General features: G+C 37.0%; 1 protein-coding gene across 1 annotated transcript in view; it reads left to right on the top strand.

The window, feature by feature from the left end:
• The window catches only part of dnmt3bb.1 (DNA (cytosine-5-)-methyltransferase 3 beta, duplicate b.1), a 61,541-nt gene extending 44,201 nt beyond the window's left edge, over positions 1–17,340 (top strand). Inside the window, exons 7-22 of the mRNA XM_030138973.1 lie at positions 1,037–1,195; positions 2,541–2,648; positions 4,594–4,735; positions 4,811–4,933; positions 6,226–6,270; positions 6,366–6,445; positions 8,630–8,742; positions 9,443–9,626; positions 9,798–9,882; positions 9,956–10,101; positions 11,164–11,254; positions 11,534–11,682; positions 12,033–12,118; positions 12,635–12,704; positions 12,789–12,907; positions 14,366–17,340. Coding sequence (XP_029994833.1) covers positions 1,037–1,195; positions 2,541–2,648; positions 4,594–4,735; positions 4,811–4,933; positions 6,226–6,270; positions 6,366–6,445; positions 8,630–8,742; positions 9,443–9,626; positions 9,798–9,882; positions 9,956–10,101; positions 11,164–11,254; positions 11,534–11,682; positions 12,033–12,118; positions 12,635–12,704; positions 12,789–12,907; positions 14,366–14,507 — 1,842 coding nt within the window. The 3' untranslated portion in view covers positions 14,508–17,340. The remainder of the gene's footprint in view (positions 1–1,036; positions 1,196–2,540; positions 2,649–4,593; positions 4,736–4,810; positions 4,934–6,225; positions 6,271–6,365; positions 6,446–8,629; positions 8,743–9,442; positions 9,627–9,797; positions 9,883–9,955; positions 10,102–11,163; positions 11,255–11,533; positions 11,683–12,032; positions 12,119–12,634; positions 12,705–12,788; positions 12,908–14,365) is intronic.
• The last annotated feature ends 2,419 nt before the right edge of the window (positions 17,341–19,759 follow it).

Below are 19,759 nucleotides of genomic sequence, written 5' to 3'. Positions count from 1 at the left end.
TCATTCTATTCTATCTATTGTTCTATCTAGCGTTCTAGCGTTCTATCTGTCGTTCTATCTATTGTTCTGTGGTTCTGTCTGTAGTTGTATCCATTGTTATATTGTTCTATCTATCATTCTATTGTTCTATCATTTGCTCTATTATTCCATATATGGTTCTATGGTTCTATTTTTCTATCTATTTTTCTATCATTCTATCTATTGTTATTGTTCTATCTATGGTTTTATCTATCATTCTATTGTATCTATCGTCCCATCTATGGTTCTATGGTTCTATCATTCCATCTATGGTTCTATACTTCTATTGTTCCATCTATGGTTCTATCGTTCTATCGTTCCATCTATGGTTCTATCATTCTATCTATGGTTCTATGATTCTATCGTTCCATCTATGGTTCTATCATTCCATCTGTGGTTCTATCATTCCATCTATAATTCTATCGTTCTTTCATTCCATCTATGGTTCTATTGTTCCATCTGTGGTTCTATCATTCTATCATTCCATCCATGGTTCTATGGTTCTATTATTCCATCTATGGTTCTATGGTTCTATTGCTCCATCTGTGGTTCTATCATTCTATCATTCCATCCATGGTTCTATGGTTCTATTATTCCATCTATGGTTCTATGGTTCTATTGTTCCATCTGTGGTTCTATCATTCTATCATTCCATCCATGGTTCTATGGTTCTATTATTCCATCTATGGTTCTATGGTTCTATTGCTCCATCTGTGGTTCTATCATTCTATCATTCCATCCATGGTTCTATGGTTCTATTATTCCATCTATAGTTCTATGGTTCCATCCATGGTTCTATGGTTCTATTATTCCATCTATGGTTCTATGGTTCCATCCATGGTTCTATCACTTGATAATGGAGCTGAACCACAGATCGTTCATGTTCAAAGACAATCCATGGTTCTCTCTGTATGTTTATAATTTTTTGCTGATGTTCTGAGGATCTGTTGACCTCCCGTCTCCATGTTTTCTTTCCCCCCTGATGTTCTGTGACGTTCTGTTTTGGGTTCCACTCCAGGACCATAAGGGCTTCGGCATCGGGGAGCTGGTCTGGGGGAAGATTAAGGGTTTCTCGTGGTGGCCGGGCATCGTGGTGACGTGGAGGGTGACGGGGAAACGACCGGCCAACCACGGCATGAGGTGGCTGCAGTGGTTCGGAGACGGCAAGTTCTCCGAGGTAGGAACAGTACTAGTACATACAAAGTACACACAAAGTACACACCAAGTACACACAAAGTACTGCAGTAAGAGTACACGACCTGCATCTGAAACCTATGAGTACTAGAGTCTCCTGTCACTGTTTTACTCATGACGTTATGAACATTTATGAAAATAAATATTTTAGAAGGAAACAGGTCGGTCTTTGCTTTAATCTATAAAATGATTCATTCTTTGTTTTTTTTTTTTTCTAACCATAACCTCAGGATCTGACCTGACTGTTTTTACTAGATGTACCACTTGGATCTCAAGTTCCTTAAATTTACCAACATTTTTACTAAATTTGCCACTGTTTTCACCTGAATTTCCTGATTAAATTCTCAAAACACTTAAGTTTTTTTCTCATGAATTTACAACTTTCATCTTGGAAATTCAAAGTTTTTTTTCTTATAAGTTCCTGACAGTATTTTCAAAATGTTTTCTTATAATTTGAGACTTTTTTTTCTAAATCGTAGATTCCCCACTGTAGTGGTCGTCTGAGAATATTTCAGTTCTTTCCTTGTCAATTTCCGAGTTTTTTTCAAGTAAATGTACTCTGGGAGAAGATTTTTTCTTGCAAATTTCTGACAATGATCTCAGAGAATATTGAAGTTTTTTCTCTAACTTTGCATCTTTTTTCATCTGAATTTACTGCTTAAACCTCAGAAAACCTCAATTATTTTCCTTAAAAATGACAATAAAAAATTGGAGGACTTTTCCTTTAAACTTTTCAGATAATATTGAAGTTTTTGTTTAAATTAACATGCTTATTCTGCTGTCATTCACCCCAGATGGGACTCAAACCCACAACCCCTGATTTAGGAGGCCAGTGCCTCATCCATCAGGCCACTGGGGCTTGGACAGTCTGTTAATTACAGTTTTTTCGCTAAATTTTCCACTTCAATCTCAGAGAATATCTGAGAAATGAGATTTTCCCTGAATTTAGTAAAAGTTTTACTTTGTTTCAGCTTGATTGAAATTTGATAGTTTTTCAACTTGATCCATCAGTTATAAGTTTTTTCTTGCAGATTTCTGACAATGATTTTTTTCATTTTTTTCTTCTAAATTTGTAGAACACCATTTTTAATCTCATTGATTTCTTGTAACATCACACAATATTTTTCTTGTAACTATTTTTTCTCTTAAATGAACATTTAATTCTTAGATAATATTTGAGGTTTTTTTTCTGATTTATAAAAACCAAACTTTTCTGTAACATGAGTTGACTAAACACTGTTTTTGGAGGATATGAACCATTAGTCTGAGGTAAAAGTTCAGTGTTACCCAGAGTTTGAAACCGTTTTCTTCTTCTTCTTCTGGTCCAGGTTTCAGCGGATAAACTGGACTCCATCACAGCATTTCCAAAGTTCTTCAGTCAGGCGTCGTATACGAAGCTGGCGTCGTATCGTAGAGCCATCTTCCAGGCTCTGGAGGTAAGAGACGACCACAGCTTTGTAAACAGGATTTTATACTGTCACTGTTTTTTCTTACTGTCATAGTTTGTTTTTCTTCGTAGTAGTTGGTTTTCTTTGTAGTAGTTTGTCTTTGTTTGTGGTAGTTTGGTTTTTTTTTCATAGTAACTTTTTTTTTGGTAGTAGTTTGTTTCACTTTGTAGAAGTTCATTTTTCTTGGTAGTAGTAAATTTTTCTTTGTTGTAGTTTGTTTTTTATTTTGTAGTTCATTTTTTCTTTGTAGCATTTTGTGTCAAGTCACAGTAATTTGTTTTTCTTCAGAATATTTAATTTTTCTTCATAATGGTTCATCTTTTTCATAGTAGTTCATTTTTTTCGTGGTAGTTCTTTTTTCTTTGCTGTAGTTTTTTTTTTGGTCGTAGTTCAAGTTTCTTCGGAGTTGTTTAGTTTTTTTGGTAGCAATTTGTTTTTCTTTGTAGTAAATTTTTCTTCATAGAAGTTAATTTTTCTTCGTAGTTTGTTTTTATTTTGTAGTTAATTTTTCTTTGTTGTATTTTCTGTCACTTCATAGTAACTTTTTTCTTTTCGTTGTAGTTCTTTTTTCTTCGCTGTAGTTAATTTTTTCGCAGTACATTTTTCTTTGCATTAGTTCATGTTTTTCACAGTAGTTCATTTTTCTTTGCAGTAGTTCATGTTTTTCACAGTAGATCATTTTTCTTCGTAGTATTTCATGTTTTTGTCTCTGTTTCTGTCATCGTGTTAAAACATCTGCTGGTGTTCCACTTTCCCAGTAAAAGTCCTGAACATGAGCAGTAATGACTGTATTTACAGCCTTTACATCGGGTTATATAATGAGATCTGTAAGATCATAAACACAGTAAATGTATGTGTGTGTTCAGACACACACACACACACATTAAACCTGAAGTCAACAGTTCAGTTCGCGGTTACACAACAGTTCACCTGTCTCCAAGTAAAACAAACCCCGTCTGGTAAAAGGATTCCACAACGGCGTCCATGTCATCGAAGTCTGTAACAGGACGAGACGAAGAAAAATAACATCAACATGTCAACGGCACCATTTGCTTAAAAAAACATCAAGTGTCTCTTCGTAGTACTTCTTACTTCCTGGTACTAACTCGTGTCTCTTCGTAGTACTTTTTACTTCCTGGTACTATCTCACGTCTCTTCGTAGTACTTCTTACTTCCTGGTACTAACTTGTGTGTCTTCGTAGTACTTCTTATTTCCTGGTACTATCTCGTGTCTCTTCATAGTACTTCTTTTTTCCTGGTACTAACTCGTGTCTCTTCGTAGTACTTTTTACTTCCTGGTACTATCTCACATCTCTTCGTAGTACTTTTTACTTCTTGGTACTATCTCACGTCTCTTCGTAGTACTTCTTACTTCCTGGTACTAACTCGTGTCTCTTCGTAGTATTTCTTACTCCCTGGTACTAACTGATGTCTCTTTGTAGTACTTCTTACTTCCTGGTACTAACTCTTGTCTCTTCGTAGTACTTTTTACTTCCTGGTACTAACTCGTGTCTCTTCGTAGTACTTCTTACTTCCTGGTACTACCTCGTGTCTCTTCGTAGTACTTTTTACTTCCTGGTACTAACTCGTGTCTCTTTGTAGTACTTCTTATTTCCTGGTACTATCTCGTGTCTCTTCGTAGTACTTCTTACTTCCTGGTACTACCTTGTGTCTTTTCATAGTACTTCTTACTTCCTGGTACTATCGCTTGTCTCTTCGTAGTACTTCTTTTTTCCTGGTACTAACTCATGTCTCTTCGTAGTACTTCTTACTTTCTGGTACTATCTGGTGTCTCTACGTAGTACTTATTACTTCCTGGTACTATCTCGTGTCTCTTTGTAGTGCTTCTTTTTTCCTGGTACTATCTCGTGTCTCTTCATAGTACTTCTTACTTCCTGGTACTGTCTCACGTCTCCGTCCTCTTCCGTCCCAGATGGCGTCCGTCCGGGCTGAGAAGACGTTTCCTCCGTGTGAGTCCGATCACCATGACGACCAGGTGAAGCCGATGCTGGACTGGGCCAACGGCGGCTTCCTGCCCAAAGGCGAGGACGGACTCAAACCTTCGCGCAGCGCCGGTGAGCAAGGCAGCGCCACAGCCGGACCCGCCCCCAGGTTCAGCTCTGATCCCTGATTGGTGTGTTTGTCCGCAGACAGTAACCCCCTGGACCACCAGCTCCTGGACGTGTCCCTCCCAGAGTTCATCCCCAGCGCCAAGAGACCCCGACTCAGTCAGTGTAAGAGCAAGATGGGCCCCGAGGAGTCCTACAGCCGAGGTAGGACCCACAAAAACACACAAAGACACAGAAAAATAACACAAAAATAGCACACACACAAAAATAACAAAAGTACACACACACACAACAAAAAATAACATAAATAACACAAAATCACACAAATAACACAAAAATACACAACAAACACACAAAGACGCATAAAAATAACACACAAAGATAACACAAAACACACAAAAAAACACACAAACCAGTTCAGACAGACCCCGAGTCAGTCAGTGTAAGAGCAAGACGGGCCCTGAGGAGTCCTACAGCCAAGGTACGACCCACAAAAATACACACAAAGACACACAAAAATGCACAAAAGCACACAAAAATACGCAAAAATAACAGAAACACACATAAATGACATAAAAACACACAAATAACACAAAACATACAAGTAACACAAAAATACACAACAAACACAAAATAAACAAATAACACAAAATAACACAAAGACACACAAAAATATGCAAAAATAACACGAAGACACACAAAAAATAAACAGAAATAACACAAAAATAACACAGACGCACAAAAATACGCAGAAATAACACAAAAATAACAGACACACAAAAATAACCCAAAAATACACACAAATAACACAAAAAATACACAGAAATAACACAAAAATAACGCAAAGACACACAAAAACACACAAACCAGTACAGACAGACCCAGAGTCAGCCAGTGTTAGAGCAAGACGGGCCCTGAGGAGTCCTACAGCCGAGGTAGGACCCACAAAAAGACACACAAAGACACACAAAACACACAAAAATACCACAAAAATACACAAACCAGTTCAGACAGACCCAGAGTCAGTCAGTGTAAGAGCAAGACGGGCCCCGAGGAGTCCTACAAAACACAAAGACGTACAAAAACACACAAACCAGGCTCCTCCAGACCCACTAACAGGAACATCATTCAACACGTTTCCATCCAAACAGAAATCCTTTCTTCAGTCTTGGGTGAACGGCGCCTCCTTCAGGCTGGGAGGACCAACTGCAGAGGTCCAACCAAATCATTTTTAATCTCATTTTCATCTTTCATTTCATTTTAAATACTTCAGCTGTCTGATTTCTTCAACTTTTATGCAGCCTTTAAACCATGACAAACAGAAAACAACCTTGAATGAATAAAAACTTAGACTTAATCCAGAAACACCAGGTGTGTTGTGACATGTTTTTTTGTCTTTTACAAACAACCGTGTGGTTTCTCCAACTTTCTCTGAGGCCCAAACATCAGCCTTTAACTCTGGTTTTCATTAGTTTGTTGTGTTTCTTATGTTTCAGAACAAATGGTGAATGAAGTCCTGAAGAACAAACGAAGTATAGAAGGTACAGAACAGTGTTTGTTTTTTTCTTCATCTCCGTCCACGGTGAACATGTCGGTATCTAAGTGCTGAGTGATGACCCTGGTGTTTTTTCCACAGAGTTCTGTTTGTCTTGTGGAAAAACCAGGGTGGCGACGTTCCACCCGCTGTTTGAAGGAGGCCTCTGCCAAACATGCAAGGTACCACAAAAGAACACAAGGACACACACAAACAGGGGATTATGGGTATGAGCAGCAGATTATTAGGAATATAAAGAGTGATGTTTGGTTATTTCCTGTTTATTCAGTCCAAACGTAGACATTATATGAAGCAGCACGTCATTACGTAACATCAGATGGACAAAAGTATTGGGACACGGCTTGTCTTCATCAACTGTGGAATAAAAATGAGCAAAGTCTCTTCATCATCTTCAATTCTGATGGATTTCAGGGTTTTCCAAAGGTTTTTTGCACTAATTAAAGGGTTTAGGATCAATAAATAATTATTCACTTTTAATATCAAGAATTCATAAAGCTTTGCTAGAACAGATGACCTACAAAATACAACTTCAGAAAGAACTGGGTGAAGAACTTCGGGAAAAATGGCACGCTTACATAACCTGTGAGACAAACTTGTGAACCTTTAAGTGTAAAAACTGTGCTGTTTGTCTAAGCATTGTGATCTTTGTAATCCTTTGACTTCATGACCTGTTTGTTTCATTTTTTGTTTTTGAATCTGAAAAAAAAAACAACTCATGAATAAAGAGTTTAAAAAAAAGGCATTCATAAAGCTGTACCTTGTAAATGTTTAGAGATAAAGTCATACTGTGAATGAGAAAAATATTGGATATGACCCAACATTTATGATGGGGGTAAATGTACTCACCTAATTTGCATATCATGATGTCACAGGGCAGTGGCCATATTGGACTGCATAACTTTCAGTAAAATTGAGCTTGTTTTCTTCTTCTCATCCTTAAAATAAATGAACTTACACACTAGTAGAAATTAAAATGCAGTAAGTTTTAGTAGCTTTTCTAGCTAAACAGCAGAATAGCCAAATCTGTCCTTATCTATCCAAACTAAAACTAAATAGAATAGAATAGAATACAATAGAATAGAATAGCTTTTATTGTCATTGTGTGTACAATGAAATTAGGAGTGCAACTTAAAGTCAAGCAATATTTACAAACACCAGTGCTACAGAAATAAAAATAGAGCGAATATAAAATTACAAAAGTAAAAAATAAGATAAGAAAATATAGTTTTAAAAAAATGTACAATTTAACAAAGTAACATAAGAATAGAGCTTAGTAGAATTAAAAAAAACACTGGATAAAATATAAATAAGCACAATTTACAGTTTTAACAGAATGTATTTTCTATAAAAACAGTTTATATATCTATGAACCAGGTCTATGTAAAAACAGTGCATTTAGTTTTGATAAATATTGAATAAATATTGGATTATTATTGCAGGACAGAAGAATATTTCACGGAACACCTTAACTAAACAAGTGGTTCCAGGTACAACAAACCCCACCCCTCGCATGTATCGTAGGGTATTTTGGCATCGATCCAGCTGATGCCATCATAGATGTAGACAGCATAGACAAATTTCACCCATTATAAGTAAATGGGGGAAAAAAAGATTCATAAAAAATTTCACTTTGCCCTACTTTTCCCAAAATGTAACCATGTCTATTCTGGATCATTGGCAGTCTATAAATCCAGTTTGGTATGAATTCAACCAATAGTTTTGCTGCTAAAGTGTTAAACAAACAAAGAAACAAGCCAAACCAAAGACAATACCCCTTGCTTCCCCTCCCCTTCAGGGGGCGGGGTCATAAACTTTTCTTATCAAACCAGCTCAGGAACACGTCTTCTTCACCTTGAATAGAAACATGCACTGAAATGCTGTTAGGATTGAAGGGGCACATGTCCGCCCCCTATTAATGGGAGATGGTAACAAGATCTGATAACTCTATCTGGAGTTATTATGGTCTGTTTCAGTCAGTTATGTCACTTGTTGCACTATTGTGACTTTGGAGCTTAAAGGGTTAATCTGCACCAATAATATGAAAAAGAAGAAGAAAATAATGTGAATGTGATTAAAGCTTGTTATCATTGAATTAAGGCAGTGATTTAATGGTTAATGGTTAATTTGTTTGTGTGATGGAGTAGATGATCTACTGGAAGAATGAAAAACAGAATAAATATATATGAGACACATGGATTAAAGTGTTTATGTCTTTAAGTTTCAAGAAGTATCACAGAAAAATGGTATATCTGTATTTTTTCCAGTGTTCATTCTGATTTTTTAGTCTGTTTATCACTGAGCGCTGAGGTTCTAAATATGTGTGGTTTTTTTGTTGTTTTTTTCAGGACGTCTACCTGGAGATGTCGTACATGTACGATGACGATGGATATCAGTCGTACTGCACCGTCTGCTGTGGAGGACGAGAGGTTCTACTCTGTGGAAACGTCAACTGCTGCAGGTCCGAAAACACAAACAAAAAACAAAACAATAGACACTTTTCCACCAGAAGAGCTTTGAAAAACCTCAGTGTGTTTCCACTTAAATTTACTGATAAAAAACTTGCCCTCAATCCCAAACTTTCCCTGATTAAAGTTCCCAGTAGGGGGCGGGACTTTTCAGATTCCTGGAGTTCTTGGGGGCGGGGCTATGTGTTGAAGAACTCTGATTGGTGGAACACACTGTCAGCGTTCCACACTTCTGTTTAATCCAGTGATGTCTGTGAACTGGTTTATTCTGTTTCTACAACATTTACTTGGTTTGTGTTTTGACTGAAAGTTTTTAAAGTGAACGACGACCGAGATCAGGATCCTTTGAGTGAATGTGAAGTTTTGTTTTTGTTCTTTTTGTTGATTATTTTGTTCATTTTGATGATAATTTAGATTATATTGTTGATTATTTTGTTCATTTTTTGTTCTTTTTTTATTTTGATCCTTTTTTATGATAATTTTGTGATTATTTTAATATTTTTTGTTAATTTCTTTTAATTTTGTTTATTGTCTTGATTATTTTTGTTCATTTCAAAAGAAATTCAACAGTGCTTCGAGTTGTCCTCAGTCCACTAAATCCTGTCCGTCCATCTGTCCTGTCCGTCCTGTCCGTCTATGTGTCCGTCCATCTGTCCTCTCCGTCCTGTCCGTCCATCTGTCCTCTCTGTCCAGGTGCTTCTGTGTGGACTGCCTGGACATCCTGGTGGACCCAGGGGCGTCCAACAGCGCCCGTCACCTGGACCCGTGGCGCTGCTACATGTGTCAGCCGCTGCTGTCGTATGGCGTCCTCAAACGCCGCCACGACTGGAGCCTCAAACTGCAGCAGTTCTTTGCCAACGACAACGGACAGGAGTTTGTAAGACGGAGACAGACGCATTAAAAACACCATAAACTTGCACCTGCTTTTAGTTTAGTTTTATTTAGATAAATGGACATGTTTTAGTTGACACCCTTGCATCAAATGTATAGATTTTTTTCTGATTATCAACCAAAAATAAATGTTAACCTCCGCCTCCTTCTCCTCCAGGAACAGCCAAAGATTTACCCAGCAGTCCCTGCTGAGCAGAGGCGGCCAATCAGAGTACTGTCGCTGTTCGACGGCATCGCCACCGGTGAGTCGACCCGCCATCCTGACGTTTGTCCCGACGTGAAACAGATGGATGTTAAAATGCCGCTTGTCCTCAGGTTACCTCGTCCTCCGCGACCTCGGCTTCAAGGTCGATCAATACGTGGCATCGGAGGTGTGCGAGGACTCCATCTCAGTGGGCGTGGTCAGACACGAAGGAAAGATCCAATACGTCCATGACGTCCGTGACATCACCAAGAAGAACGTAAGCACACATAACATCTGCTAATGACAAAAAGGTTTTGCCATATATGGACAAAAGTATGTGGACACGTTGAATTCAGGTGTTTGTTTTCTAACAAAACAATAATCAAAAATGTCAGAATATAGTTTTACTAGTATGTGACCTGTGGGGAACACCTACTGTTAGAACTGTTCTAACTATAGGCGGTGCTGTTGTGTGTCTGTAGTACCTCTGTTCTAACAGTAGGCGGTGCTGTTGTGTGTCTGTAGTACCTCTGTTCTAACAGTAGGCGGTGCTGTTGTGTGTCTGTAGTTCCTCTGTTCTAACAGTAGGCGGAGCTGTTGTGTGTCTGTAGTACCTCTGTTCTAACAGTAGGCGGAGCTGTTGTGTGTCTGTAGTTCCTCTGTTCTAACAGTAGGCGGTGCTGTTGTGTGTCTGTAGTACCTCTGTTCTAACAGTAGGCGGAGCTGTTGTGTGTCTGTAGTACCTCTGTTCTAACAGTAGGCGGTGCTGTTGTGTGTCTGTAGTACCTCTGTTCTAACAGTAGGCGGTGCTGTTGTGTGTCTGTAGTACCTCTGTTCTAACAGTAGGCGGAGCTGTTGTGTGTCTGTAGTTCCTCTGTTCTAACAGTAGGCGGAGCTGTTGTGTGTCTGTAGTTCCTCTGTTCTAACAGTAGGCGGTGCTGTTGTGTGTCTGTAGTTCCTCTGTTCTAACAGTAGGCGGTGCTGTTGTGTGTCTGTAGTACCTCTGGTCTAACAGTAGGCGGTGCTGTTGTGTGTCTGTAGTTCCTCTGTTCTAACAGTAGGCGGTGCTGTTGTGTGTCTGTAGTACCTCTGGTCTAACAGTAGGCGGTGCTGTTGTGTGTCTGTAGTACCTCTGGTCTAACAGTAGGCGGTGCTGTTGTGTGTCTGTAGTTCCTCTGTTCTAACAGTAGGCGGTGCTGTTGTGTGTCTGTAGTACCTCTGGTCTAACAGTAGGCGGTGCTGTTGTGTGTCTGTAGTTCCTCTGTTCTAACAGTAGGCGGTGCTGTTGTGTGTCTGTAGTTCCTCTGTTCTAACAGTAGGCGGTGCTGTTGTGTCTCAGATCCAGGAGTGGGGTCCATTTGACCTGGTCATTGGAGGAAGTCCATGCAACGACCTGTCCATCGTTAACCCCGCCCGCAAAGGCCTCTACGGTACCATGTGACCGCGAGACGTTCACTGTCCACAGTGTCAGTGTGGTGTTTGTCCTGTTTGTGGTGTTTCGTGTTGTTTTGTCATTGTTTCTGTTGGGTTGTGTTGGGTTGTATTTTGTGTTGTTTTGTGTTGTGTTTGTGGTGTTTGTGCTATTTTGTAATGTTTTTTGTTGTGTTGTGTGTTGTATTTGTGGTGGTTGTGTTGTATTTTGTGTTGCTTCATGTTCTGTGTTGTGTGTGTTGTTTTGTGCGTCTCTGACGGTGTGTGTGTGTTTGCAGAAGGTACAGGGAGGCTGTTTTTTGAGTTCTACCGTCTGCTGAGTGAAGCCAAACCCAAAGATGGAGAGAACCGACCGTTCTTCTGGATGTTTGAGAACGTGGTGGCGATGGGCGTCAACGACAAGAGGGACATCTCCCGCTTCCTGGAGGTAACAACACATAACTATACACAACTATACATAACCACACACAACTATACACAACTACACACAACTATACACATCTATACATAACTACACACAACTATACACAACTATTCACAACTACACACAACTATACACAGCTACACACAACTACACACAACCACACACAACCATAGGCCCTTCCATCTGCAGATATAAAACACCAGGACGTGGGGCAGAAAACCAACTTTTCCCAGATGATGCAGATTAAACAGACGACTTCAGGATCATTTTCAGTTTCTAAACCTAAAGTAAAAACTGCGACATAAACACCGCTTGAGTTTGTGTTTGTCGTCATGTGTTTTGTGTCTTTTCAGTGCAACCCGGTGATGATCGACGCCATCGAAGTTTCAGCTGCTCATCGTGCTCGATACTTCTGGGGAAACCTGCCCGGAATGAACAGGTACCACCTGACCCAGACCGACCCGCATCCTGTTGGTCCTGGTTTTCACAGAACTGACGCTGGTGTGATGATGGGGTGTTTGTGTGTTGTTGTGTTGTTTGTGTGTTTTTGCGTTTTTTGTTGTGTTGTTTGTGTGTTGTGTTGTTTGTGTGTTGTTGTGTTGTTTGTATATTGTTGTATTGTTTGTGTATTGTTGTGTTTGTGTGTTATTGTGTCGGTCTTGATCCCATTGTGTTGTTGCGTTGTTGTGGTTTTTGTTGTGTTGTTTGTGTGTTGTGTTGTTTGTGTGTTGTTGTGTTGGTCCTGATCCCATTGTGTTGTTGCGTTGTTGTGGTTTTTGTTGTGTTGTTTGTGTGCTGTTGTGTTGTTTGTGTGCTGTTGTGTGTTGTTGTGTTGTTTGTGTGCTGTTGTGTTGTTTGTGTGCTGTTGTGTTGTGTATTGTTGTGTTGTTTGTGTGTTGTGTTGTTTGTGTGTTGCTGTCTCTGTCCTGATCCCTTTGTGTTGTTGTTCTTTCAGACCTCTTTGTGCCTCTGGAATGGACAAACTGGAGCTTCAGGACTGTCTGGAACACGGCAGAGTGGCTAAGGTTCCACATGTTCTCCAACGTTCTCCTGGTTCTGAGGTCTGAACGTGTCGCGTTGGTTTGACGACGTCTTTTTTCTGTTTGTAGTTTGGAAAAGTGCGAACCATCACCACTCGATCCAACTCCATCAAACAGGGCAAAGACCAGCACTTCCCCGTCCTGATGAACGGGAAAGAGGACATTCTGTGGTGCACCGAGCTGGAGAGGTGGCCATCTAAATGAAACTAATCTAAACTAATCTAGTCTAATCTGATCTAATCTAACCTAGTCTAATCTAATCTAACCTAATCTAATCTAACCGAAACTAATCTAACCTAACCTAATCTAATCTAACCGAAACTAATCTGACCTAATCTAATCTAAACTAAACTAATCTGACCTAATCTAATCTAACCTAAACTAAACTAATCTGACCTAACCTAGTCTAATCTAATCTGATCTAATCTAACGTAGTCTAATCTAGTCTAACCTGATCTAATCTAATCTAGTCTAATCTAACCTGATCTAACCTAACCTAGTCTAATCTAATCTGTTCTAATCTAACCTATTCTAATCTAATCTAATCGGATCTAATCTAACCTAACCTAGTCTAATCTAATCTAACCTAACCTAGTCTAATCTAATTAATCTAACCTAACCTAGTCTAGTGTAATGTAATGTAATCTAATCTAGGCTAATCTAACCTAGTCTAATCTAATCTAATTTAATGTAATCTAATCTAACCTAAACTAATATAACCTAGTCTAATCTAACTGAATTTGATCTAATCTGATCTAATCTAATGTAACCTAGTCTAAAGTTATCTAACCTAATTTAACCTAGTCTAATCTAATCTAATCTAATCTGATTTAATTTGATAAACCTAATCTAATCTAGTCTAATCTAATCTAATCTGATTTAATTTGATAAACCTGATCTAATCTAGTCTAATCTAATGTAACCTAATGTAATCTAATCTAGCGTAATCTACCCTAATCCAATCTAACCAAATCTAATACAATACAATTGAATTTATTTAATTTCGTTGCATTTGTTTATATTTTTAATGTAGGTTTTGTATGATGCACAGTTTGGATGATACTTTTAATTCTGTTTTGTTTTAATCACAATAAAGAACTAGAAGCACTCGGAGAGCACAGACCTCCGCCAAGGCTGATCAGTGCCCCCCCCGATCACCACCAAAATGTAATCATTTCTTCCTTATCCCATTTCCAACAAACCCTGAAAATTTCATCCAAATCTGTCCATAACTTTTTGAGTTATGTTGCACACTAACGGACAGACAAACAAACAGACAAACAAACAAACAAACCCTGGCAAAAACATAACCTCCTTGGCGGAGGTAATAAACATTCTCATGTAATCAAATACAATCAAATCTAATCTAGACTAATCTAATCTAGATGAATCTAATCTAGACTAATCTAATCTGGACTAATCCAATCTAGACTACTGTAATCTAGACTAATCTAATCTAGATTTATTTAATCCAGACTAATATAATCTAGACTAGTCTAATCTAGATTAGTCTAATCTAGACTAATCTAATCTAGACTAATCTAATCTTCTCCATCTTAAACATCCGACTCCATTTGTGTTTTATCGTAGCTGCGTTGTGTTTTCAGTCCAGATGTTCATGGTCCGTTGTGGTTTTCGTCCTCCAGGATCTTCGGTTTCCCGGTCCACTACACAGACGTGTCCAACATGGGTCGCGGCGCTCGGCAGAAGCTTCTGGGTCGGTCCTGGAGCGTCCCGGTCATCAGGCATCTGTTCGCGCCGCTCAAGGACTACTACGCCTGCGAATAGATGCCGCCGTCACCGCCAAAACTGGACGGACAGCGGCCGACCTCCGGGAGGGCGCCGGGACTCAGCAGATTGAAGACGGACGTCGTCAAAGTGAAAGACGTAAAACACACACCGACAGATGCCAAACACACCTTTAACTCCACCCACCACCTCAAAACCACAGGAAGCTCAGCAGCGACGCCATCGTGAATCCGTACGGAGGTCGGCGTAGGCGTCTCCTGGAAAAACAACCCTGTGATTTTAACTTTTTTTTTACCTGAAAATGTTAACGATGCCAGTAGAACATTTCATCATTTAACAAAACCGGATCTGAAATGAAAACCGAAAAGTCCAGGTGTCAATGACGACCTTTTCAGACCTTCTGCTGAAATTAGACCCAACGTTAGAACAACGTTAAAGCTCCAAACATCTCAAACAACAGCTGTTCATCGGGATTTCCATAATTTATCTGAACTCAGAATAGCAGAGTTTAGACATGGCAACAAAAAACGCCAACTGGAAAATAACCGAGGGCAGGATTTCAGCGTTTTATTTCATCAGTTTACATTCAGAAACCTTTTGTTTGCTGCAAAAACCTGCTGTTTTCATTTTTGTTTTTGCTTTGAGACGATTTGACGAGGAAAAAAAAAACAGCTTTGTTGAAAGAGAAAACCAGCAAATTTTCTAGAGATGTTTGTGTAGATGTTAGAAATAGTGTGACTTGTATTTTATTCTAATCTCCCTCAAAGATACAATTACTTGAAACGAGCCGATGTAAAAACAGAGATTGTTTTTCTTAACCATCACAGAGTTAAAATAACGACATGTATCCTACTGTAAACGTGGAATTAAAAAAAATATATAGAATTTACTGTAAACGGAGGATTCCAGTGTTTTCACATGAGGACGATCATTGTAACTGGAAATAAAATACATCTGCATTATGGAAAACTCAACAAAATGCCATAAAATGTTGCTTCATTTTACATGAAAACGTAACGGAATTTCAATTCTTTATGAACAAACTCAACTAAATGTAAAACATTTCTCAACTGATTAGATAAGAATTTGACAAAATGGTTTTACATGTAAAAAAACAAAACAAAAAACAGACAAAATGTAAAAAAACATTGTTATTATGTAACATGACCAAATGTCAGAATTTCACCGCTTAATTTAGAAGATATTGACAAAATGTAACAAAACATTACGTTATGTAACAACCAAATGCCGCAGAATTTAACCACTTATTTTAAAAAATAGTGGTAAAATGTAAAAAACATTACTTTATTATGTAACAATTTGACCAAATGTCACAGAATTTTACCACTTAATCTAAAAAAATATCGACAAAATGTAACAAACCATTTGTTTTGTTAAATTGACTTATATATAACTAGTGTTTATGTACAAACTTCACACAGCGTAACAGGTTTTTCCCATTTGTTATATAAAAACTTGACAAAATGTAACAAAACTTCATTTGTTTTGTGGAGACAAAATTGAAAAACACTTTCTTCAAATAAAAAAACACAAACTAGACAAAGTACAACACTTAACTTCATTATATAAAAATTGGACTAAATGTAATAGAATTTCACTATTTAATGTAAAAAAAAAAACAAAAAAAGAAAATGTTACAAACAAATTTGTGTTGTAAAAATTCTAAAGTAAAATGTCACATTTTTTGTAAAACCACATTAAAAATGTTACAAAATGTCACTGCATTATGTTAAAAGAAAAAAAAATAATTGTGGAGACAAAAATCTACAAACACTGTCAGGGTTTTTTAACTTCATATGAAAATAAATTTAAACTAGACATGATATAACAAAACTTATGTAAAAAAATTGACACAATTTTATAGAATTTCACCACTTTGAAAAAAAAATGTGACAATGTGAACCTATTTTGTAAATTCTCAAATGTAAAATGTAACAGTAGAACATTTAATATGTAAAACAATCTGGTAAAATGTGACAAAATTTCACCTCATTGTGTAAAAACAGCCAGTTTCACAACTTTGTATAAAAAAAAGAACAAATTATTATTACAAAAAAAAAAACTGAGCAAAAACTTTACGTCTTTATGTAAAAGCTCTAAATATATCAGGTTTTCCCACATCATTATGTAAAAAGGTTTTGTTTTTATTACATACTGATGGCGCTTGTAACAAAGTTAGAAAGGTGCACTTTTTATGACGAGAAACTAATAATACAATCAATATTTGATAATTTCCTAGAGTTTGTTTTCTAAAATGCAACCACATGTGGGAATTGAACACAAAACAAGAGAAAATGATTCCATATTTTTGACTTCTTTAATATGTATTGATCTGTGTTTTAGTGACATTTTGTTGTTTTTTTCCATCATTTATTGTCTTTATGTGAAAACACTGTGACCTCCCATCCTGTTGTAAATCTTAAAAATGGTGGAAAACACTGGTGAACGCAACATTTTTATAAAAACGAGCACTGAATACTTTTAGTTTCAGAGATTTTTTTGACTGTTTTCTGCCTTTGACCAGGTTTAGGTGTTGGACAGATTGTTTTTAATGATAATGAAGGGTATGTTTTCAGACTCAAACCGTGTCATTGGATTTTCTAAAGTGAAAGTAGATCTGTGTTTTTAGCTCCAGGTGTTTGATTCTGCTGATCGTCTACTAGAGAAACCAAACGGTTGTTTCATAACTGGACGTGCTTTTCTTGAACGGACATTACCTCAGACTGGACGACCCTCGCGGATTTGTATCACTGGAACTTTCCACCGTTGGTTTTCGTACTGTAACTTTACAAAGGTTTACAAGTGTCTGAACTCTTCTTCTTCCACCGAGTTTTACACGACTGTTTTTAACGGAAAAAGCACAAAACATTGTAAAACTTCTTTTCTGGCTCAAATGTACGACGGTGTATTAGGGCCACGTAAGACATTAAAAACACGTCACTACGAGAATAAAGTTGTAAAATATCGAGATAAAACACGTAATTTTATGAGAATAAAGTCGAATACAAGAGTAATAATTTTACGAGAATAAAGTCATAATATTTTGAGAATAAAGCTATAATATTATAAGAATGAAGGCGTAGTTTTAAAAAAAGCTCGTAATTTATTAAGTAATGTCGTACTTTTATGAGATTAAAGTCGTAATATTTTGAAAATAAATTCCCAATGGTGTGATAAAAACTTAGAATTTATAAATTGTAAGCCTTAAGACTTGTTGATGACAAAGTTTCTGGTTACAGCGAACGCAATAAGTGAAGCAGCAACTTCCACTTCTGCCGGAGCGGACGACTAATGCTAATGTGTTGGTGGTGGGCGGAGCTAATAGCCTCAGTATTTGGCCTTTGTGCGTAAACCCCAAATGAAAGTAGAACCTCACAAAATGTTCTAATTTCCCCATTATGCGACGAGTGGGTACGACTTTATTCATGTAAATGATATTTTTCCACCTGTTTTTAAATTATGACGTTATTCTCGTAATATTATGGCTTTACTTGAAAAATACAATGACTTTAATTACATAAAAGTACAACATTATTTTTGTTAAATTTTAAGTTTTTAAATATTTTTAAGTTTGTACGACTTTATTCTCAGAGTATTATGACTTTAGGACTTTATTCTAGTAAAATCATGACTCTTTTTGTGTTCGAATTTATTCTCATAAAATTACGTGTTTTATCTTGATATTTTACGATTTTATTCTCGTAGTGACCAGTGTTTTTATTTTCTTACGTGGCCCTAATACGCCATCGTACTAACAGCACCAACGAGGAACCTTTTTTTTTCTTTTTTAGCTTTTTTACGTCAGATTCTATAAACCAAAAAAGTGATTGTTTACATGCTTCATTAATCCGCTTTTATTTTGAAAACACTGACAGTATAAATATATTAACACAGTATAACAGATGTGTAATAGTCTAGTTTATAGAACATATTAATCAATAGCATTTTTATCTTGTGTCGTTTAGATTAAACCCGTTTGTGTGTATTTGTATGACAAAGAAAAACAGTCTCTACTTTAAAAAAAACAAAAAACTTTTTTTATGCTTTATCTTGTATCAGAATCACGTCAAGTTTCGTCTTGTGTTTTTGGTGCAAAAACTTCCAAAAGTGCTATTTTTATACCTTTGGATTTGTTAGAGGAAAAACATTGATGTATTTTTTATGTTTTTGTACTTCTTGTAGCAGACAATATATAATTTTTACTCAATAAAAAGCAGCGTGGCTGTAAAAAACTGACAATATGTCCTGTGTTCAATACTCATGTTCCTTTTATTTGTATTTTTTTAAAATAAATTTTGATGCTTTATTGATGGAAATGAAGAATATAACATACAAGATTTACACATGTAGTCATCCACACTTAAACTGTTCATTTATAAACTCCATAAAAAGAGGAAAAAAAGAAAAACAAAAAAAGAATCACAATCAGACTATTGTCATTAAACAGTTGTGTGCAATAAAATTATGATGTTCAGACCAATAATAACAGAAATAAACACACAGTTAATACCATTTATACTATAAAATGGACAACGGTGCTTTTTACTGCAGATTATTGTTCTGTAAATGTGATATTGGAGGAAAAGTAATGATGATAATGAACACAAATATTACAAAAAAAGAATAAAATAATATTAATGATACTAAAATGCAAGTAAGATAAAGTGTGTCCCCTTCTCCAATCATCAGTAATGACTTCAATAATGGAGTAAAGTCTGTTAAATAAAGAGGAAACAGTCTTTTTATTTTATTACCTCCGCCAAGGAGGTTATGTTTTTGCCAGGGTTTGTTTGTTTGTTTGTCCGTTAGTGTGCAACATAACTCAAAAAGTTATGGACAGATTTTGATGAAATTTTCAGGGTTTGTTGGAAATGGGATAAGGAAGAAATGACTAAATTTTGGTGGTGATCGGGGGTGGGGGGGGCCATTTCCAACAAACCCTGAAAATTTCATCAAAATCTGTCCATAACTTTTTGAGTTATGTTGCACACTAACAGACAGACAAACAGACAGACAAACAAACAAACAAACCCTGGCAAAAACATAACCTCCTTGGCGTGGGGGGGGCCCACGGGGGGGGGCCACTGATCAGCCTTGGTGGAGGTCTGCGCTCTGAGTGCTTCTAGTTTTATTTGTATTTAATAAATCCATCAATAACAGGTTCAATCTAAACCAAATGAAGCCATAACATTAACAAACAAGGAAAAGGTGTGAAAATATGAATGATTAAAAAACAAAGTAAAGAAAAATATACTAAAACCTGTTCCTTT

Source organism: Sphaeramia orbicularis, chromosome 7 (assembly GCF_902148855.1).
Source record: "Sphaeramia orbicularis chromosome 7, fSphaOr1.1, whole genome shotgun sequence".
In the NCBI taxonomy this organism is placed as follows: Eukaryota; Metazoa; Chordata; class Actinopteri; order Kurtiformes; family Apogonidae; genus Sphaeramia; species Sphaeramia orbicularis.
The sequence above is the reverse complement of the archived record's forward strand: the minus strand, read 5'-3'. Positions and strand labels throughout refer to the sequence as shown.